The 22,940-nt window shown below is 26.6% G+C and overlaps 4 protein-coding genes across 18 annotated transcripts; 2 read left to right on the forward strand and 2 right to left on the reverse strand.

The window, feature by feature from the left end:
• Nucleotides 1-2,436: 2,436 nt before the first annotated feature.
• Pick1 (protein interacting with PRKCA 1) lies at nt 2,437-5,540 on the reverse strand. Of its 3 annotated transcripts, XM_076308299.1 has the most exons (7): nt 5,382-5,539; nt 5,196-5,251; nt 4,940-5,083; nt 4,753-4,812; nt 3,876-4,194; nt 3,599-3,794; nt 2,437-3,189 (listed from the first exon to the last, which is right to left on the reverse strand). In XM_076308299.1, exons 2-7 carry the CDS (start codon nt 5,234-5,236, stop codon nt 2,495-2,497), a joined length of 1,455 nt encoding a protein of 484 aa, XP_076164414.1. In that variant the 5' UTR covers nt 5,237-5,251; nt 5,382-5,539; the 3' UTR covers nt 2,437-2,494. The 3 variants fall into 3 exon arrangements, with proteins under 3 accessions (XP_076164414.1, XP_076164422.1, XP_076164431.1); XM_076308307.1 differs by lacking the exon at nt 4,940-5,083; XM_076308316.1 differs by lacking the exons at nt 4,753-4,812; nt 4,940-5,083 and having other exon boundaries at nt 5,382-5,540.
• A 203-nt stretch (nt 5,541-5,743) lies between these two features.
• Nucleotides 5,744-17,180, forward strand: Nhe3 (Na[+]/H[+] hydrogen exchanger 3). Of its 10 annotated transcripts, XR_012991622.1 has the most exons (14): nt 5,781-6,223; nt 6,970-7,193; nt 7,286-7,363; nt 7,682-7,758; nt 8,030-8,236; nt 8,316-8,566; nt 8,702-8,904; nt 8,991-9,256; nt 9,340-9,391; nt 10,678-10,734; nt 11,938-12,141; nt 12,231-12,317; nt 15,160-15,311; nt 15,404-15,727. XR_012991622.1 is itself a non-coding variant. In XM_076308221.1 (13 exons), exons 2-13 carry the CDS (start codon nt 5,980-5,982, stop codon nt 12,432-12,434), a joined length of 2,067 nt encoding a protein of 688 aa, XP_076164336.1. In that variant the 5' UTR covers nt 5,744-5,850; nt 5,951-5,979; the 3' UTR covers nt 12,435-13,101. The 10 variants fall into 10 exon arrangements, 9 of the variants coding, with proteins under 9 accessions (XP_076164336.1, XP_076164328.1, XP_076164354.1 ...); XM_076308221.1 differs by lacking the exons at nt 15,160-15,311; nt 15,404-15,727 and having other exon boundaries at nt 5,744-5,850; nt 5,951-6,223; nt 12,231-13,101; XM_076308239.1 differs by lacking the exons at nt 15,160-15,311; nt 15,404-15,727 and adding an exon at nt 15,739-16,309 and having other exon boundaries at nt 11,953-12,141.
• Nucleotides 17,181-17,722: 542 nt separating this feature from the next.
• LOC143150005 (metallo-beta-lactamase domain-containing protein 1) lies at nt 17,723-19,143 on the reverse strand. 2 transcript variants are annotated; one of them, XM_076317993.1, is made up of 4 exons: nt 18,646-19,143; nt 18,423-18,587; nt 18,222-18,320; nt 17,723-18,139 (listed from the first exon to the last, which is right to left on the reverse strand). In XM_076317993.1, exons 1-4 carry the CDS (start codon nt 18,794-18,796, stop codon nt 17,937-17,939), a joined length of 618 nt encoding a protein of 205 aa, XP_076174108.1. In that variant the 5' UTR covers nt 18,797-19,143; the 3' UTR covers nt 17,723-17,936. The 2 variants fall into 2 exon arrangements, with proteins under 2 accessions (XP_076174108.1, XP_076174099.1); XM_076317984.1 differs by having other exon boundaries at nt 18,222-18,341.
• Ints9 (integrator complex subunit 9) lies at nt 18,579-22,330 on the forward strand. 3 transcript variants are annotated; one of them, XM_076325269.1, is made up of 11 exons: nt 18,675-18,810; nt 19,014-19,062; nt 19,298-19,492; nt 19,566-19,970; nt 20,028-20,274; nt 20,342-20,522; nt 20,588-20,823; nt 21,127-21,338; nt 21,430-21,615; nt 21,689-21,883; nt 21,964-22,330. In XM_076325269.1, the coding sequence occupies exons 2-11, from the start codon at nt 19,054-19,056 to the stop codon at nt 22,081-22,083; spliced, it is 1,986 nt and encodes a 661-aa protein (XP_076181384.1). In that variant the 5' UTR covers nt 18,675-18,810; nt 19,014-19,053; the 3' UTR covers nt 22,084-22,330. The 3 variants fall into 3 exon arrangements, with proteins under 3 accessions (XP_076181468.1, XP_076181384.1, XP_076181304.1); XM_076325353.1 differs by lacking the exons at nt 18,675-18,810; nt 19,014-19,062 and adding an exon at nt 18,579-18,597 and having other exon boundaries at nt 21,964-22,329; XM_076325189.1 differs by lacking the exon at nt 18,675-18,810 and having other exon boundaries at nt 18,910-19,062.
• The last annotated feature ends 610 nt before the right edge of the window (nt 22,331-22,940 follow it).

Here is a 22,940-nt window from a genome sequence, read left to right on the forward strand (position 1 = left end):
TTCAACCAAAGTTTGAGGAATTTAGTAATCAACTATACATATGGTATTGTATCAGGGTATCGTTTCATTTCATGAATTAATTCTAGGTAATATTATTTTGACATTTGTGCCGAATTACTATTTTTCATAAATAATCCTGATAATAAAGAATTTTCAGAGAAATAAATATCTAAAATAAAAAAAATTTTTAAAGGAAATGTTACGAGAAAAAGGGGAGATAATACGTACCAACTTATGAAAGAAAAAACGACTGAACATAAAAACGAGAAAAAAGAAAATAACCCTAAATCAAAGTTCTTTGTTGAAACATTAATTAGTGAATAGCATTATTAATGAAATGTTCTAGAACAAAATGAGAGGGAAAAATTTGAATTCTATTTCTATTTCCTTTTTATGCTGTTTCTCCTAAATTAATAAATGATAATTAATTACTGTATTAATTCTATTTACTTTTTTAAACATTCAGCTTTTAAAAAAATAAAAGAATATACTTTAATTTTCGTGAAAAAAGTTTCTATCAAGTACGCATATTAAAGTGTTATTAAAAATTATAAACAAACTTTAAAGTTGAATAAACCATATTATAGAAATACTTAAAATATTTATTTAATTTTTATTAACTATATACGTTTTTATATAGTGTGGATTAATTTATACGCACATACATCAAATTGACTATATACAGGGGTAATCTCAGAAGTACCTAATTTAACAAAGAAAACACAACAAATTTGGGAAAAAATATTTTTATTTCTGTACATAGTCTCCTTTCAGATCGATATACTTTTCCCAACAATGTTCAATAACTTTGACATCCTGTTTATAATGCGAATCATAGAGCTCTGCAAAATAGCCATCAACTGCAGACTTCACTTCTTCATTATTGGCAAATCTTTTATCACCGAGCGATTGTTTCAAGTTTGGAAACAGAAAATAATCCGAGGGGGCTAAATATGGCAAATATGGTGCGCGAGGAAGTAATTCAAACTTTAACTTATTGTTTTTGGCCATTACAATAAAGAATGCGTGAACTGGTGCATTGTCTCGATGAAACAAAACCTTCTCTTTTGTCAAATGCTACCATTTTTTCTTGATTTCATAACTAAAACGCTGCAATAAGTTTGCATAATACTCGTCGTTGATTGTTTTTCCTTTCTGAAGATAATCAATGAAAATTATCCCACACGTATCCCAAAAAACTGACGCCATGACCTTGCCTGCAGATAGAACTGTTTTCGCCTTCTTTGGAGTCGCTTTTCCCCTTTCAGTCCATTGTTTTGACTGTCCCTTCGTCTTAGGTGTGAAGTGCTGGACCCATGTTTCACTCACAGTTATAAATTGACGCAAAAACTTGACTTTATTGCTGTGAAACTCGCCAAACACTCGATCGAAACATCCTCACAACACTGTTTTTGATCCGTAGTGAGTAATCGCGGCACTCATCTTGCGCACAGCTTTCTCATGTGCAAATTTTCAGTCAATATCCGATACCATTTTGTGGATTTTTGTCATCATTTCAAGTGTAGTCACCTCATTTGGTCAACCACTGCATTGTTCGTCTTAACAGCTTGTACGACCTTGTTTAAACTCTGTCACCCAATATTTTACTGTTGCAAACGACTCCCCCAAAGTAGAATCTAGCTCCGCTTTGATATAGATTAGAGTGAGGCCTTTCAAATGAAAGTATTGTATCACATAACGATAACCAATTTTTTCCATATTTACAAATTCACTAAGAGCGTTCACTATTGATGGCTGCAAATATTAAACAACGTAGTGTTATCAACCTTTAAACTTAAGATTTATAAGTTCGGTACTTCTCCCTTAGTTATTTTTTTAAAACAACTACCGCTATCTACACATCAGGTTGGGTACTTCTGGGATTACCCGTAGTTTTACAGCTGTTTTCTCAAAAATTACTAGTACTAGTTAAAACTATTAACATTTAAAATTATATGCGTAAAAGTAATCATACCATACTAAATGTGCAATGTATAATTACATGAAAAGTTTTCATTTCATTCTTCTCATGTTGATCTTGAAACAACATAATTTTTATTTAACTCTTTTTTCTCTAGAGATAATAATATTGTCATAAATTAAGGTAGAACTTTCAAGTGCCTCATCCTATATACATTAGCAGAAACTTTTACTCTATTTTAAGAAATTTATTGTACGAATTAAAAATTTAACAAATACTCTTCTTTATCTTATGATTAATTATTGTAAACATATAATTACATATATATTAAATATACTACTACATATCTACACGTACAACTTTTCACATATACATATTATTATACGTATACATTTCTTTAACATAATAATCTTTGGTATCAATTTTTGTGGGATGAGAAATAATGAAAATAGAATGCATAATTGCACTAAAAATGACAATAAATACATGGTATTGGAAAATTCTTACTACAACAATTGTTATCTTTAAAAGTTTTAATAATAATAAACATTAATTTCCAAAATAATATATATGCTACATATGATTAGATTCTGATGTTATAAGTGGAAAGTTTTGTGTATCTATAAGAAGTTCTTCATTATTTGGTTTTTCTTCAGGTTCAAATTCATCTATGTCTTCTTCATCAGTTATCATTTGAGGTCCAGTAGATTTATATTGAAATGCGGAATGTGATAAATCAACCTCTACAGGAAATAATGTCACAGCAGATAATAGATCTCTTGTGTTAGAATAATATTTTCCTAAACCAGCTGCAAATTTTTGCAGTTGCCACACAACATCTTGAACATGTTTATTGTCTAATAACTCTAATTTTACAAGCACATCTGATCTAAGTTTTGCAAATTTTGTACGAGCTTCTTGTCGACATCTTAACACTAAACGATATTCGTAATTGCCCGTTTCCACTCGATAAAGAGGTTCTTGTAGTGCTGCATAACTTTGTTCTTCATCATCTAATTCTTTTACTTTCAAGCAATATGAAAGGTACTCAAATTTTGCATCAGCATACTTGCTAATAGTTAATCGAGTATCTGGAATAGCTTTATGAAGATATGTGCCTAAGTCGTTCAATATGGGTTTTAAAGTTTTTAGCATTGTTACTCCAAACTTTTCCATTTGTCTATGTTGTTCACCAAACTGCCTGAAAGCTTCACTAGCTCGCGGTTGTGGTTCTCTCACTCCTATTGCAGCAAAAGTATCTCCAAATACTGAAACATGTACCAATATTATATAATTTATAATAGTATAGTTCCACAAGTTAAATAAGATCCCTGAAATCGGAACCATTGACCCAATCCTTTTTCCTACCAAGTATCTACACGAACTGTTTTGCATTGATCTTTGTCATCTTTCAATAGTCTTACTTCTTTTAAACAGTGTCAAATACTCTACGTCTCATTATCCGATCTCATGTTCAACAATCACCCCTACATTCTTAGGTTTCTCCTGTAGAGATCTTATTAAACTTATTGAGCTATACAAATTTCCGAAATTGGAAAACTAATACAAAGTATGAAGAATACTGACATATATAATATTTTAAATTTAAGTTTTATACAAAGATTTATGTAAAAGTACTTTACATTTAATAATTCAAATAAAAATTTCTGAACATACCTTTGTACATCTGTGTTAAGTCAAAAAATGCATGTAAAGTAGATTGAGCATGAGAAACTAGACCTCTATATAAATTTTCAGTGCGCTGTAATGCCATTAATCTTTGTACAAGTGCATCGTTACAAAGAATAGCACGTGACAATCCAAGTGCATCTGCTGTTGCACTTCCCATTCCTTCAACTAATCTATGTTTCACCTAAAATTTAACTTGTTGGCTATAAACAATACTGTTGTTAAATAATTTATAATAAATACATGATTAAAGTGTAATATAAACCTTCTTTAGAGCTATATCGAGAGTACGACCTTGTTTAGGATCTGCATGTAGTTTATTATAATTGATACTGACTTGAGAGTCACAAGATTGGATCATTTTTGCAACTTCTACTTTTGTCTTTCCTCTGACAGATATCCCATTTACTGCTACAAGTTCATCTCCTGATTGCAAAGTACCATCTATTGCTGCAGGTGTGTTATCAAAAATTTGTACAATATATAAGCAAGGACACAATGGTGCTCCACCTCCAATGCTTATGCCTATAAGATTACTGCTGTCTTTTTGTATTACAACGTTGCCAGAAGTAATCGTCATACCCCTGTATAAAATAATTTAATAAAAGAAATATATTAAATATCATTAAAATCAATATTTACTTTACATAAGAACTATAAATCTTTTAGATAAGTAAATGAGAGAATCTAATGAACACATCTCTAAAGATACATAATAGAAGAATAACTAATATTCTACTTTATATATATATTTACATAGCACAATCTATAAATTACTTCAATAAAACAAGTGTCTTGCTAAATATAATAAATAATTTAATACTATTAGTATTAATATAATAATAATTTCATAAATATATTAACTATAAGATAATGTTGATAATTTATACTTGTAACATTTTGTTAACCAAATAAACTTGAGTTATTAATTTTAAACGTGTAATAATGAGAATATATTAATATATATTGATGTTACACAAATATTCATAAAATTCTTACCTGACAGTTTTACAATAACTAAATGCTTATCAGAAATGTAATAAAAAAAAAAGTGAATTGTATTACTACAGTATATAATATACTATAAAGAAATCAAACATTAATATGATTTTAACGGCAAGCATATTATCATCAAAACTTACGTCATACTGCTGAGTAGCTGATGAAGAGACTGATCTTGAGCGACCAGTTCTACATCTGGTCTATATTTCACAATAATAAAAGAAAAGAAAAATGTGAAATTTATAAAATTTTAAAAATATATATTGATAAAGAGAAATGTAAAAAACTTAAATGAAAGATAAAATAATGAAACACAACAATGCGTACATGCGATCTTCCCTCATAGTAAATTGTGATTGCACATTAGCCGATGGCACGGTGGTTATTGGAAAAAAATAATTTTCCTGAAACTTTTCACTAGATTCGTTCAAAGTAATGTTATCTGTAGATAAAATTGTTTGGTTCTTCAGACTATTCCACCGCACCGTGGCATACAGACATGCATGTTACAAGAAAAGAGAAGCACATTTAAATTGAAATTGTAACACATATTAATAATGAAAGAAAGTTTTAGAAAACCAACATCTTATCCTCTTCAAAGAAGAAATCGTCATCGTAATCCATGTTTACGTTTGTAATCTGCAATATTATAATTAAGTTGATATCCTAAATATCACTTTTATTAATATATAAACAAAAGGATTGAACAATAAATCAAACAAATTGATATGCTTTAGTAGACATTATAAATGAAGTGAATATGTTATACCTGTTTGTACTATTTAAAGGAAAAACTATTGAGGTTACATGTCACAGGAACTTTCGAAAAATGATAGTATACATAAACTTTAGCCAATTTTAACGAATGAGCATAAAAAATAATTTTTTAGCTCAGTTTTCATGTAGGACATTAATTCGTTTCTGCTTCAAAAGTAAGTCACTAGCTCCGTATTAATCGAGGTGTTTGTTGAGAAGAAAGATGTTGGTTGGTGCGGAGCTGGTAACTTTCTTTTGAAATGAAACCAATTAATGCAATCAAGTGCATTAGTTTATATATATCAACTCTTTTGAATGATGATCTATTCTATACCTCGTTTATGATATATGGACAAATTTTCTACAATACATTTGCTATCTTTATCGACATCAATATTTGAGTTGAATATGACTTTTAGAGTCACCATTCTCCAATGTAGAGTGCGTAACAAAACCACCAAGTTTTTATACTTTAGTCACAGGTAATGTTATTCTGTGCTTCAATCACATTCAATTCGTATGACACCAACTTTTATTGAATATTCTGTCTATCTTATATTTCGTTTGTGGTCAAACTGACAGTTTGATTAGGAAATGGTTCTGAAGCAAAGATGGCAGTGAGAGGTGGTGCACAAATTTTTCTCCTCGTAATTTTGTGTATTTTCTTGTTAAAATCATGCAATGGAGCTGCGACAGACATTGAATTAGACGCGAAAGCACAGTTGTTACATAGACTTGATAGTTTAAATCTCTTATTATATACATTTTTATTAATATTAACTGTTTTAACAATATGGACATTTAAGCATCGTCGACTTAGATTTCTCCATGAAACTGGTCTAGCTGTCATTTACGGTAAGTCGTCTGCTATAGCAAGTATAGACATATGTATGTATTATAATAATTGATTATAAAATATTATGCAAGATTTAAGTTTAATTTTGAATTATAACTATATACGTATGAACCTTTTGTCATTTGGTTATTGCATACAGTTATATACATGTTAAAACTTTTACATTTGAAGCTTGTACTTTATAAAACAGAATATCTTCTTTTAAAATTTTTTTTGAAAATACAAATATTTATTTGCTGCAATGTATCTGTATATGAAATAAAAAAGGCTGTGTACAATTTTAGTTAATTTTAATAGAAAATCTGAATTGATAGCTATCTCTTTTAAACCAATATATTCTTGTTCTTCAAAATAAATTATAAAATTTACTTTTAGAATACATTAATATTCTATTTTTAGTATAAAAATTTGTTATAGTAATTATTATAATATTATTATATGTTTATTTATGTTTTTGTACATATATGTGTGTATAAAATACATAAAAAAATAAAAATTTGTACATACTTTAACATGATTATAAATATTAATGGTTTTAAGTAACAAATTTTAATTTTACTTGTATGCACTTTAATGGATGTCATTTATGTGTAAACCATGAAAAAATGATATAATAAAAATTCTAGTTATGCAAATTGTTAAGAATATTTTTATAAACAAAGAGACTAATTTATTTTTTTTAATAACGCTTTAAAAAAGTTTGAAATTAGTTATGAATATATGGATATAAATGCATATATTTCAGGATTAATTATAGGAGCAATAATTCGTTATGGTTTTGCAACAAGTAGTACCATTCTCCATATGCCTGTTGTGCCAGACAATAGTAGTAAATACAACCAATCAGTTCCACCAGATACGTTGTGGTTACGTTTTCCAGAAGATAAAGGAGGTCTTATTAAAAGTAAAACATTTTCTTATTCGTTTAGAGGAGAGATTCACAAGCAGGACAGTGAAATTGATCTAAAGGTATTTTACTTTGCTAGAATGATGCATAAAATATGTATAATATATAATGTTAGTGAAAATTAAGAGTTAACAAAATAATTAAATTATTACAGGCCACTTTTGATCCTGAAATATTTTTTAATATTATTTTACCACCAATAATTTTTCATGCTGGTTATAGCTTAAAACGAGTAAGTAATATCACCATACATTAACGCGTTCAATGTTCTTGCTTGCAAATGTGAGCACCATTTAAATGTGTAGAAAGACACATATTCTTTCTTTTTATCTAAACATTATGCATTCTGCAATGTATATAGTTACATTGTTTAGTTTTAGAAAAGTTATCAGAGTAATTGTAATTGCAATAGGTGTTGTGAATGCAGCAGACTTGTCAGTTAAAACTGTTTTGATCCACATGTGGGTAAGCAAACAGTGAACGTGTTAATATTTTATTTTACATTAAAAGAAATGTATGCTGTAATTAACTTTTCAATTTTTTATTTCAGAAATACTTTTTTAGAAATTTGGGAGCAATTCTTATGTATGCTTTGATTGGAACAACAATATCAGCATTTGTTATAGGGTATGTGTTTTTTGTATAACAAATATACCTCGTTAATAAGCACACATATACATTCTGAACTTAATAACAAGTTTATTTGCATCTTTTAGAGCTTTAATATTCAGTATTTCTTATGATAAATATGCGGCCATAGGTCATTTAGATTGAGTTTATCTGTTATTTTTCTCATAGGATGTAGATAAAAAGAAAAATTCTGCTCATAATACAATGCGTTACCTCTTTTAATCATATATGTCACTTATTTGTGTACTATACATCTCTCTTTTTTCAGAGCTTTGATGTATGCCTTTGTACAATTGATACCACTTTCTGCTTCATTCACATTTTTGGATACTTTATATTTTGGTGCATTAATATCTCCAACAGATCCACTGACAATAATCTCGATTTTTAATGATTTACATGTAGATGTAAATTTGTATGCATTGGTATTTGGAGAAAGTGTATTAAATGATGCAGTTGCAATTGTACTTAGTGGGTATGTATATAAAAATATTAAACCTTCTTATAAGGAGTCTTATTTAAGTTTAAATATATTTATAAATATTCTATTACAGTTCTATACAAAATTATGGAGAACGTTACCGGTCAGGATCAGGTGGATTTGAAACTGTGGCATTTTTCCAAGCATTTGGTGATTTTGTTGGAATATTTAGTCTTTCTTTATTTATTGGTGCTACAATGGGTTGTATTACTGCTTTATTAACAAAATTTACTAGAGTCAGAGATTTTCCTCTATTGGAGTCAGCATTATTTGTTTTAATGTCTTATAGTACTTTCTTAATTGCTGAAGCATCTGATCTCACAGGTAAAACATATTGAGATGTTGTATTAGTTAAAAATATTGTATAGAGTGTATTAAATTTACATGATATATTTCAAACATTGTATAATCTTTTTTCTAGTAACATAACTATTATTTTAAATAACAATTTATACACAGGTGTGGTTGCTGTCTTATTTTGTGGTATATGTCAAGCACATTATACATATAACAATTTAAGCCCAGATTCTCGTCAACGGACAAAACAATTGTTTGAGCTTTTGAACTTTTTAGCTGAAAATTTTATATTCAGTTACATTGGTGTTTCAATGTTTACTTTCCCAAAACATCATTTTGATCCAGGATTTATTTTTGCAGGATTTGTATCCTTGAGTTACCACATTATTTTGGAAATTAATATCTCATAATACATACCATTGAAACAAGATCCTTAACTTTCTCATTACAGCTGTGTGCTTTACTAGGTCGAGCAGCAAATGTATATCCATTATCCTTTATATTAAATTTGGCCCGAAAACCAAAGATATCAATAGATTATCAGCATATGTTATTTTTTGCTGGATTACGCGGAGCTATGAGTTTTGCTTTAGCCATCAGGAATACTGTATCAGATGTTCGTCAAGCTATGTTAACAACAACGAGTTTAATTGTAATTTTAACAGTTATTTTCCAAGGTGGAGCAACAACTCAATTTTTGAGTTGGTTTAATATACCGTGAGTGTGAACGAATTTTCTTACAATTATTTTTATATACATGATTATTTGCTTTATTTTTATTGAAACTGGTCATATTTCAGAGTTGGTGTGGACGAAGAAATAGAAGGCTTATCACATAATGGAATGCGTAGTGTAAGTATTATAATTTTATTTTATATTAAACTAACGTTATAAGCACTGAACTCAGTACAGTAATATGAAATTGTATTTGCACTAACATGTTTGTGTGTTAGATTTGACTTTTATAAATTGTCAATACAAGAAACGTAATAGTAACATTTAGCAAAAGCCATTTTTAAAATGGATATAATCATAAAAATGTAGTTCAGCTTATATAATGCTAATATTTACTTTAAAAGAACGCAATTTTTTTATCTCTTGTAAACTTTCAAGTTTTCTTCTAGTGCATATACTTCAAACTACATTGCTTTTTAACATCAAATAAAAGTATTTTCATGTTTTTAATTCTAAATTATGCATACCTAATATAGATGAGTATAAAAAACAAACATCAAAAGTAAGAAAATTTTCATTTTATCTATTTCACACTACATAAAAAAAGGAAACAATGATTTTTCTGTGGTAAATTAAAATATCGTCGAAGGTAAAAATTTTAATAAGATTATTTTCCTTTAGAGCATTCTAAACCTAAATTTAGCCCTTAATATCAGAAAGCATCTCTGTATAAATAAAATTGTAATTAATATTTTAATAAGTATCTAATTTTAAGAGTATATAAATGTATAAGGTATATTTTTTCAAAATCATCAAAAAACTATAAATATAATATTATATGCCATTAAAAGTCAAAGAACTATAAATTTCAAATATTTTTAACTACCGCATTGTATTGAAAAATGTGTTTAAGCTTATTGTAATGAATTTAAGTTAATTATGGTAAATTTAAAGAATTAAAAATAAAAAATACTTTACTGTAATATATCATACACAGTGAATGAATTTATATAAAATGATCTAGAACATAAAGCATAATGATGTTTCCTTTAAAAGGTTCCAAAAGCAAAAGTATTTACGCACGAATGCTTCAATTCAGACTGTTCTTACATTATTATTTTTATCTATCCATTATACCAAAGTGTCTGAAATACTATGGTTTGCATTTTTAATATCATTAATCACGATTAAAAATTTCCGGAATTTTAATTTTCATATTTATTAATTGTATGAAAGAATTACATTCATTAATATTGTTTCTTATAGTTTTACTTGAGTAATATTGGGTTACTAATGCACAAAGTTACTAAAAGTATAGCTTGCACTAGAACTTAATGTTCTAAGAAATCCAGCATGTCTGTTACATTGTAACAAAATTTATAAGAATGCTTTATTAATCCTAAATAAATGCGCTTGATATTTAATATAGAAAATATTGGAATTTAACTTGCCAATTTTAATAGTCTGGTGGCGAAGGTGGCTTTGGAGATCTGGACATGCATAGGGAGAGAAGTCCTCCGGTATGTTCCTTATTAATTCAAAAATTGAGTTATGCTATTAATATGATCACAAATAGTTCATGCATTTAACATATCTTTAAAGAAATAAGCTTTATCTATTTAGATTGATTTAAACTTATGGTTTTTATAGTATATATTTCATTCATTTTTACATAATTATATAGAATGTAAATTACTAGTTTTGTACATAACAACTAGTTTTATAAGAGTTGCTTTCTGTCATTAATGGATGTACAAGGTAATCAAGTTTAAAATAGAGATGTAATTAAGATTGTCTTATTAAAATGTTTGCAATAACAAGTAATTTGTCACATATTATCAATCATAACAATTGGTAACATTGTTTCTCAAGAATAATAAGATAATATGTACAAAAACAAGCATTTCTGACATTATCAAATGGCTAAAAACACATTAAAATTACAAATACATAAATATCTATAATTAAGACAAATTAGTTGTCATTTTTAAATATAAGATTTATTTTTAAATGTTCCGTTTCTAAAGGTTTAAAAAAATATTGTTTAGTTATTTGTTTAGTTGTCAGATTTAATCTGCTAAAAACTTTTTTAATCGCAATACTAATAATTATATTTATTTTTAGTTATATTTGCTTCTACGAGACAAATTAATTATAACACATAACTTAATATTACTAAAACTTTCAGTGCTATAATTTAAATGAATGGCTTTATATTAAAACTATGATTTTATTTTTATCATATCAAATGTAAATTCATATCAGTTAAATTTGCTAATAGCATGTGTTTAAATATTTCCTTTTGTATAATTTTTGTTATCCATTCTGTATGTTGATGATTAGTAGTATAGAAAATATTTACATACACTTATATTCATTAACAAAACATATGCAAACAGAATTAACAGGGCACACCAATGTAACAATGAACAATCAAGCATGTTCGTTAATACCTAATAACAACACCAAATAGTTTATTATATAAAAATTTCTGTCAACTTCAATATTTTATGAAATTACTCCATATAAACTGTAGTTTTCAAATTATTTTCATGTAATTTAAATTTATTTATCTAAAAATAGAATTAAAAATCTGTTTCTAAATATATAATTTTTAAACTATCTTTAATAAATATAACTGTATACTTATTACGATATTACATTTCAAGAAAATATCATGATCATACAGGATGGATAATCAATATATCCTTCACATTTCACAGTATAATTCTATGCAGGATGGATCATTACCAGCCAGTGGTGCAAAACCTAATGAAAAAGCATTGCTTGCCAGAATCTGGGGTGATTTTGATACTCGCTACATGAAACCACTTTTAACTCACTCCAGACCTACATTATTGGAAACACTACCAGTATGTTGTGGTCCTTTAGCCAGAATTCTTACTACAACACAACAAATGACACAGGTATAAAACATAATTTTTAAAGAAAAACTATATTTCAATAAGTTTAGTAAAATTATTAAGTATTTTATGCTAAGGTTATTATTTTCTAGGATGAAGCTATTCGAAAAGCAGATTCAGATTCGGATTTTTGTCTTGAAGATCGTGAAATGGAGCGGCGACGGACCAGTGTTCAACCGGTGAGTTTTCATCAACCTAATCTCAATTATACTATTAATCCGTGCTATCAGCCTATCAACACAGATGCCACTAATCCAGATGAACCTTATGTAATTCTTAATTTACACAGAAGGTAGAAGTAATAAATTTAAATTCAAATATTTAAATTTTTTACTAAACTTATCCATAATGAAAGTATTTCATACATTAGTACAAATGAGGTTATCATTTGTATTTAATTTTCCTGTAATTACATTTTAAACACTATTTCAAAAATTATCTCTTTGTTATACATTTACATGTAAACATTCTAAAGACACTTGTACAACATAGTCTTTCCATTTTATATGAAAGTACCACTTCAATGTTTGGTATAACACTTATATCTCTATTTAATGTTTTAAGTTTCCTGTTAATATCCATTGCAATTACATAAATCTCACAAAGGCTATGCTTTCCTAACTTGACAAATAATTGCTTATGCTAAATTCTTTCATATAAAATGTGTTGAATATGCATGAGAAACTCATTTTTCTTCACTGTAGAAAGGCGGTCATACACACGTGAACAATTAAATAGCGTACATAATATGCAATTTTACAATGTATTTATATATAGTAAGTATACATATTGATTACCATTTGAACATTTTATTAGTATAAAAAATATTGTGTATCGCTGTTTATCATAATTAGGTTTTATGGATTATTAACAACACTAACAATATTTTTACACTGACAAAAAATCAATTAGTTGTAAAATATACTGAAGTTGAAACGCCATTGTATAGGCATGAATCTACATATAGTCTTCTTACTAAAGTTATTTTACAAATGCAGTAAATGTATGCAACTATTCTAGTCATTAATTACCTGTAATAAACACATAAAGAATTAATGAATTAGACTTTATTCAAAATCAATATGTGTAATGCTACAGTTTGACACTTCCTCATCCATGTAACTTATATTAGTTAATATCAAGAAAATCACTTTATTTCTAGTTTCTGTATCTAATTTCTTTTAATTTGAAAATTATGTTTAATGTCTACCAACCTAGCTATACTGTTAAATATTAAAAGGATATATCTATTAATTTAACTTAAGCATCAAGAATTTGTATTTTTTACCAAGTTTTTCTTTACCAATTTAAAGTAATTTCTCCAGTCTACATTTGATCGCGCATTTACCGATTATCCTTTAGAGAAAATACTTACCAGCCTAACCCAAAATAAAATTAAAAATAATTACTTTGTGTATAATAAAATTTTTTAAATAGTACTTTTACTTTCATTCCTTTACGTTAATATTAAATAAAATCTATATTATTAGCTAACATTTCCTTACTTTTGTACAATTAGGAAATATTAGTTTAATTTTCTTATTTAAAAAATTTGATATAAATTACATATATGTTTGTAAAACATATTTATTTAAATAATAATTATAAAATATTATCAAAAAATGCACTGATTATTGTTTTTGAAATATTAGCAATAAAGTAACAAAAATAATATTGGAACAAAAAATATTTATTTATTGTCTCTGCACTCAGCTTGTGATGTGACAGTGTGATGTATATTAGCATGAATGCAAATTACAAAAGTCAAATAATCTATGGTACGTAAACAGCAAGTTTCTAGAGTCTGTAAATAATGTAATTTCTTTGAAATTAGAATAATTATAATATATTGAAATTACCATATTTAAAAATATTGTGATTGAACATTAAACATAATTTTCAGTTTTTAGTAAATCTCATAAGCTTTCATACTTCAGTAATATCTAAACAGTAAAATTATTAAGAAGTTTAGGGAGTAGACATTACCCTTTGCAATTTTTTGATTTTCTTTTACATTGCCTACATGTTACTATATATATAGTTCTAATGGTTAAAAATTTATTTCAGATCTATTGTATACTGAATGTTATTGCATGAGAAACCAAATCACTTTTCAGACATTAATTTTTATACAAAAAATATTGTTTAAAAATTGCCGCTTGCACACCACTTATGCTATTAGTGACAAATAATATCTATAAAATAATTTATTATATATGCTTTCTTTCGTTATTTAAAAATATCTATCACTGTAATATAGTATTACTTACAAAGTGTAATTACTTACTGCTTAACTTTTCCCACTTAATTATTGAGGTATTCCTTACAAAGTGCTATAAATGGCTTAAAGTACACATCATCATATTTAAGTCTCATGTTACAATTTTACTAATTATTCAAGTGAAATTGAAATATATGTTACAAATATTTTATAAATTTATATAGTGTATATAAGTTTTTAATAATAGTAGTATTATTAACATCTTGTTTTTAGATAAAGTTATTGTGCAATCGGCAAATGATTTATTCTGCTAGTGATAAACTGTTTAAAATTATGTATGTATAGTTATAATAGAGTGTCTTTAGTTTTGCATAAATTATTTTTTATATTTATTTTTATTATTTATTTTATTTGTTTTTATTGTTTATTTCTATTTGGTTTCTCCACAGACACATGTAAGGAGCTCTCCAAACAGAATACATTTATAAAAGTGAATATAACTAATATAGTTTATTACATAATAGTAAGTTGTATACATTTTTGAGGATCTGGTTGCAATTATTTTTTAAGTATTAACTATTATTCTCTCTATCTTTTAATATGCCATAAATATTTATATTGTTTAACATTATCTTGTTATTTTACATAAATCCTAATGCAGTATATTTAATTGCTTAAGTATGTAATTTTGTTATAGCGTAAGTTTAATTTCTTCAAATGATACAATATGTATATGCTTGCTTTTTGCTATATTGTAATTGATACCTCAAATAATATTTAGTGAGAAAATTATGACCTAGGTACGTGCATATGCAATATTCATGTTGACTCATATTACAGTTGTATTATAGTCTCCATAAATATTGATTATATTTTTCTGGTATTTGTTTTCTTTGGAAAATATTGTTCAATATTTTGGACAAGAAAAGATATTGACAACAAAAAGTTGGATGTAAGTATTTTCGTACCAAAAATAAATAATCTGAGGAAGACAAAATAAAATTTGTCTTTCATAAATTCTAAAATGGAAATATATTTTTTCAGAAAAATTTAAATGGCATGTGTAACAAAAAAATTATTTTCTTGAAAACAATTTAAATAATTAAAAGTTGCACAATAGAAGGAAAATGTAAATTACATTTAGTCTTCTTGTTTGATAGGCTATTTATTTCTGATCATAATACTTTTGTGAAAACATATTTTATTCCAAATACTTGTTTAGTTCAGTATGTGTTATATATAATTTTATAAGAATAATTTTGATTAAAAATTCTTACCTACACAAAACTGATATTCTAATAAGTGTATTTGGTGTACCATCAAATAATGTAAGTAAGAATATAAGAGATTCTTGATGTGTTTAATACTTTGTGGGGCAGCTGGGAACTGTGATGGGAGAAGTTAGTCCGGGACCACTACCACTGCACACATGCGTCGCCTTGCCAGGTTTGGTCGGCAGACATTTATAAAGACTAATTTGTATTGGTAAATAAACTTACCTTGATAAATATATAATACTATATGTCCAACTGATAAATGTATTTATTTAAAAAAATTATAATCTGTGCAGACTATTATACCTAATGTAATATTATCTGTCGTAAACAGAATTTGAAAAATATCCTCAGTATCAGCTGCCGGTATTATTAACATAAATCATTCTATAATCATTATGATAGCAAATTCTTGACTATAATATTACTTCTCCATAAAATATGAATATCAAAATAACTATACCTCATGTTACTTTTATCTTATAATTGTTATAGTTTTATAAACTTTACAATTTATTTTAAAATGATTTACACTACACTTTCAGACTTGAAAAATATCTAAATTGTTAAAACAACAGCTTGTATGTGTGTGCATGTGTGACATGTGTGTACGTGTGTGTACTATATTCAAATGTATGTTACATTTACTGGTTATATTAAATATGGTGAACTTGAATTTGATGATGTTCTTTACACAACAAAGATGTTTAATGATAAATTAAATTTTTCATTTTTAGTTGATATATAATTTACTATTCAGTGGAGGTCCTGGCTTGTAATAATTATTAGAGAAGAAATTTATCTTACAATGCTATTGGATCAAATGCAGTAATGTAATACCAACCTACATTTTCTAAGTATGCATTATGCATTCAAATATAATAATTGGCAAACAGAATAAAGTACAATAAACGATTATTAAAGAATTACACATTTGGTTAAAAACACTATATTTGTGCAAAATTCTTACATTAAACCTTATTATGTTGAAAATGTTAAGTTCTTAATACACATTAATACTAACATTTATGATTTGATTTTAAATTAATATGTTTGAATGTATTTCGCAATAGTTTGATAAGAATGGACAATTACAGTTGTAATACAGTTATTTGGATCTAGAATTTAATTTGTTGTTTTTAAATGTAAATTAATTTTGCTAACATATACAGTTGCATTTGCATTGAAGGTGCAGGACACTTAGTGTACAATGATATCCAAATATATGCTCTTTGTATTATAATTTGTAATTGTATAAGCATTTTTAAAATATTAAAAGTGTGTAATTAATATGTCGGACAAGCCAATTAAAACAAAACAGTATACTTGAAAAATTTCAACATGTGGCAAGTAAGACTAGTGCCAAAGTTTATTGTTTAAAAAGTTACAAAATAAATAATGAATGCTTTTCATAAAAACCATTAGAAGTGAAAGTCTAATATGTTTCAAATGTATGATACAATTTTAAAAGTTAACAAGAAATACATATTACAAGATATAATGATTATAAAAACTAAATAAGATGATATTGTTTACAAGAGAAATACATAATATTGTGATAGCAATGCTTGATAAATTTATTAAATTATTAGGTGTCCATTTATTATTTTGGATTTATTGTTATTTAATGTACATAATGTATGTACAAATGTATTTAAATATGATTTATTATCAACAGAATTTAAACTATTGAATACAGATATACTAAACATAAACATGGTTGATAAAGATACATAAATTCTTACTTTAGATGTTGGCTGTGAATGCATAAGAAACATATGCAAGTATGTAGTGTACATTCTAGAAATGAATATTTAAAATGCAACATATTAAGAAATTATACTTACAATATATGTATTATACCATTCTTTTTACAATTACATACATTTACTTAGTAAAGTATTTTAATTATACAGTGTTTTAGTTTTAAAAAACTATGCTAATTGACTAATAAATATTGCATTAAATCAGGATTTTAACATATAGTATTTAAAATGCTCTTTTCTATATATTGGACAGTATGTAATAATTACTATTACTACGCATACATATATAGAATACTGATGTTGTGATATTATGTACTACATTTTACAGTGTTTAATAAAGTATTTGTAAAAACAAATTGAAATCATGTCAAATTTAATTGATTACTGCACAATATGTATAAATAAAATTTCTTTATAGAACTCTGCAACTTCATGTGAATAAAAAGTATCTAAACATACAGAAATCCAGAATATAGAGCTTAAAGTATGTTTAAACATTTAATTTTTAGAAAAATATAAATCTTAATTATGTAAATATTATGATACTATTAATTGATCTTTAATAATCTTTCTCATATCATTAGTAACATGAAACATTGGTCCGTGTCCAGGAATTATAAAGTCGGCTTTAGTTATTACATAAGCTCTCATGTTCGCTTGAGTCTTTTGTAATTCCACAGTTCCTACATCTTTCCAGATCGATGGATCTAAAATATCTTCTTCTTTTTCAAACAAATCTCCTATAGATTGTATAAGAATATATATATAAGGTAAATTAATTTATTTAAATCATTAAAAATGATAATATATTTGTAAAAGTACCTGTTATAGCAAAATGTGTAGATTTTCCAGAAACCATAGTTTCAACCCATACAGTAACATCATCAGATGTATGGCCAGGGGTAGATATAATTTTAACTCCTGGGCAAAGTTTGTATTCCACTATATTCAGAACAACTATAATTTGTATGTGTTAAGTAATAAAAACTGATTATGACTTTTAACATATATAAAATGCTTCACCATTTTTTAAATCTTTTTCAAAAAATATATCACCATGATGAACACAAGTTCCAATTATATGTTCAGCATTTGTAAAAAGATTGTTATTCCCTATATGGTCTGCATGACTATGACTACAAACGACGTAATCAATTTCATCAGGTAGGATATTATGTCGTGAAAGCGCTAAAATAAAGTAATTGAGTATTTTATAAAGAAATCGAAAATGTTATTAAAATGATACCATGTATTATTTTGTCTCGATCCCAAGCTGTCATAGTATCAACAATAATATTTTTCGATGATTTTATTAATGTACAAGAGCAATTTGCTTTCATTATTCCATCTGTACATTTTGTGGAATATCCATCAAATAACACAATAATTTCACTCATCGTTTGAAATCAAAGTAAAATATAATAAAACTGAAAAGACTAATAATTATAATTTATACATTTTATATTTTATATTTTATATTTTGTATTAATAAAATTAAATCTGTTTAACTTTCCATAAAACAATTACGTCAAAAAGTTTTGAAACCAGCAAGCTTTATATTGGAGGTTACGTTTGCAGTATTTATACACTAATCAAAATATTTTTATTTTATAGTTGTGTTTAATGAAAAATTAATAAAAATACCACATCTAAAATGAAATTGGTAATTATAATTGTCATAATAGTTTAATATATATATATTGCACGCGCGCGCACGTGTGTGTGTGTGTGTGTGTGTGTAAGAAATTTTTGTTGTTTATATAGGTTATTTTTAAACATTACTTTTATTGTTACCATAAGTTATATAAATATTTTTCATCATTAAATAACTTTGATTAAACAAATATTTGATATTTGTTAACTTTCATTATTGTCTTTTAAAAATACTGTGTTTGTAGTATTGTTTATCAAGCGAACCAACAAAGCCATGTTTGGTTTTGAGTTTTAAGGGAATTACTCTAATGTTGGATTGTGGTTTAAACATGCAATCTATATTACATTTTATGCCAATGCCCTTAGTACCCAGTGCTAAATTTAATTCTTTGCCATTGTGGCTTCCACGTGATAATCATCAAGACTGGCAAATAGAAGGGGTTTGCACATTTATGTATCTTAATTTAGATATAAATAAAATTACATATTTCATGTGTTATGTTAAATTTTTAGGAATTAAAGGAATGTTGTGGTAGAGTATTCGTTGATTCTACTCCTGAATTTTCCCCACCATTGGAAAAAATAATAGATTTCTCAGAAATTGATGCTATTTTAATATCAAATTATACTTGTATGTTGGCTCTACCTTTTATAACGGAAGACACAGGTTTTAAAGGCATAATTTATGCAACAGAACCAACATTACAAATTGGACGATTCTTCATGGAAGAATTGGTAGAATTTATTGAACAAACACCTAGAGCAACATTAGCTACACATTGGAAAGAAATGTTACATGTTTTGCCTCCCCCATTAGCTGATGCTCTTAAACCAAAATCTTGGAAACATATATATTCATTGTCAGCAGTTAATACTGCTTTATCATATATTCAAACAGTTGGATATGATCAGAAATTAGTAAGTTAATATAATGGATCTATTGCCTTAAAGTAGATATTTATTGATCTTTTACAGGATATATATGGTGCATTAACAGTTACTCCTATCAGTTCTGGGTATTGTTTGGGTAGTAGTAATTGGTTGATTTCATGTGACCATGAAAAAGTTGCATTTGTAAGTGGATCTTCAACATTGACAACTCATCCACGACCTATGGAACAAGCTACATTAAAACATGCTAATATGTTGATATTAACAGGTTTAACTCAAACCCCTACTGCTAACCCAGATACTATGCTTGGGGAACTCTGTATGACTGTTGGTACGTGCAGAAACTATCTATTTTGTTTATTAAAAACTTAATGTTTATATGAAATTGAATTTTGCAGCAATGACACTTAGATCTGGTGGATGTGTTCTAATACCATGTTATCCATCAGGTGTTGTGTATGATTTATTCGAATGTCTTAGTACTCATTTGGATAAATCAGGTTTCTCACAAGTTCCTTTGTTTTTTATATCACCAGTTGCTGAAACATCTTTAGCATACTCAAACATTTTAGCTGAATGGTGTGTTTTAAAATGTTAACTTAGAAATTAGAATTTATATGTTTTATAGTCTAATTTCATTTTAGGCTATCGACAAATAAACAGAATAAAGTTTATCTTCCTGAAGAGCCATTTCCTCATGCTTTTCTTGTTAAAAATGCTAGATTAAAACATTTTACATCTACATATGCAGAAGGTTTTAGTTCTGATTACAGACAACCTTGTGTTGTGTTTTGTGGTCATCCTAGTCTTAGATTTGGTGATGCAGTTCATTTTGTTCAGTTGTGGGGTAATAATCCACAACATACCATAATTTTTACAGGTATTATATTTTATTATTTAATTATAGAGAAACACAATTTATATTATATCATAGTATATGTATAATATCCAGGTTACTTTGTTTATTTTGAATATCTTATTTTATTTTAATCTTTGAAGTTATTTGATACAACAATATGGTAATAAGAATATATTATTACTATAAAATACAATATTAGTAATTTTAAAAACTAAAAAAAAGTGACCTTAGGGAAAAAATTATTGATCATAATATTTATTCTTTTAAAACAACTTCTTTAAATATTTTTTCGTGATAATTTGCAATAAGTAATTATTATTTCAGAACCAGATTTTCCATACTTGGATGCTTTGGCACCATTCCAGCCATTAGCTATGAAAGCTGTACATTGTCCAATCGACACATCTCTAAACTTTACCCAAGCTAATAAATTAATTAGAGATTTAAAACCAGAACATTTGGTTATACCTGAATGCTATACACAACCACCAATAACTGCACCACATAGGACAGATCTTGTAATAGATCCAGTAGGAGTAAGTTTTACTCTATATTAGTAATAGAATATTTGTATGCAGATTGCTTGGCTTCCATTATGATGCCTTAATTTTTTTTCTCGCATTTAAGGAAAAACCTTTAATTACGTTTAAACGAGGTGAAGTTATAAAATTACCTTTGAAAAGGAAGAAAGGACGGGTATTTATTGAACCGGAATTAGCAGGTACTATAATTCCAAATGAAATTCGACCTGGCCTAAGTCTCGCTTCTGTTACTGGTGAATTGGAAGTTAAAGATAATGTTTATACAATAAAGGTATGCGTTATTAAAATAAAAATGTAATAAATATAAATTTCCAAAATATTTCTTAATTAAATTGCATTGTTAGAGTCTTGAAGATAGACCTACGGGAAAACGTAAAGCCTCTTCTGGTTCTCCTGCACCAATCAAGGAAGAAGTTCTTAAAGAAAGGAAACATGAATATGGTAATTTGGACCCCCAGGAATTACTTCAAAAACTTAACCAGGAAGGCATTCAAGGGGCTAAGTTACAGCATAGTCCAATTTCTACAAGCATTCACTTGGTACGAAACATATTTATTAAATAAATAAAAAAATTATATTCAATTTATATGTTATATTTATTCTTTGTTTATACTTGCAGCAAGATGAAGATACTTTAATTCAAATAGGAGACAATTCAACACATATTTTTTGTAATGGTGACCAAAAGATTAGAAGGCGATTGAGAACTATTATAATGCAATGTCTTAAGAGATTTTAATATAGCAAGTGAATACTATTAAATTATATATATTTTATATAGTGACAATTAATTACAACGTATTTTTCTATATAATTGGAATTTTTGTTAATTTACTACAGAGAAGAATATTAATTCTAAATATTTTTATCTAGTAATAAGCAACATTTACTTCTGAAATTATATATAATTTTGTTTTGTACAGACATAGACTATATTATACATAATATCTATGAATACATACAATATAAAAATGGCAGTATTAAAAAATCCATTCTATTTTCATAAAATAATGTATATTGACTAAAAGAATTATTTTCCTACACCCAATTTTAAGGGTTTCAATATGTTACTGAACCTTTCCCTATAATATAATGGTTCCAAGTAATTTAGTATTTGAAAAAATCTTCATATGAGTGTTAATACATTTTGGTTCACTCTTTAATAGTTATTATTAATAAGAGTGTTTTCATATAGTAACCTCTTTAGTAAATGAAAATTTTATTAAATAATTCGTAACAAACAATAGTAACAACATTACTTTAATAATTATTTAGTGATCCTTTGTTCTTAATAAGACCTAACAAAAATTAACAAATAAATTTCTTCTTGATATTAACCAATTTCTAGAGTAATATGGGCCAAAGATTCTGCTAAGTAAAGAAATTGTGTTTTTCAGAGCACTAGATTATTTGGAAACATTATTTCATATAAAAAAATTTGATAACATATTGAAACTTTCAAAATTGAGGATGGTCATATAATGTATTTCAAATAAAGAAACCAAATAACTTAGGTATATGTCATTATGAAACTGAAGATATATTTATGAAAAAAAACTTTTCTTATACTGTTATATTATGATATAATCTTTTGCA

This window comes from Ptiloglossa arizonensis, chromosome 1 (assembly GCF_051014685.1).
Source record: "Ptiloglossa arizonensis isolate GNS036 chromosome 1, iyPtiAriz1_principal, whole genome shotgun sequence".
NCBI classification, from domain to species: Eukaryota; Metazoa; Arthropoda; class Insecta; order Hymenoptera; family Colletidae; genus Ptiloglossa; species Ptiloglossa arizonensis.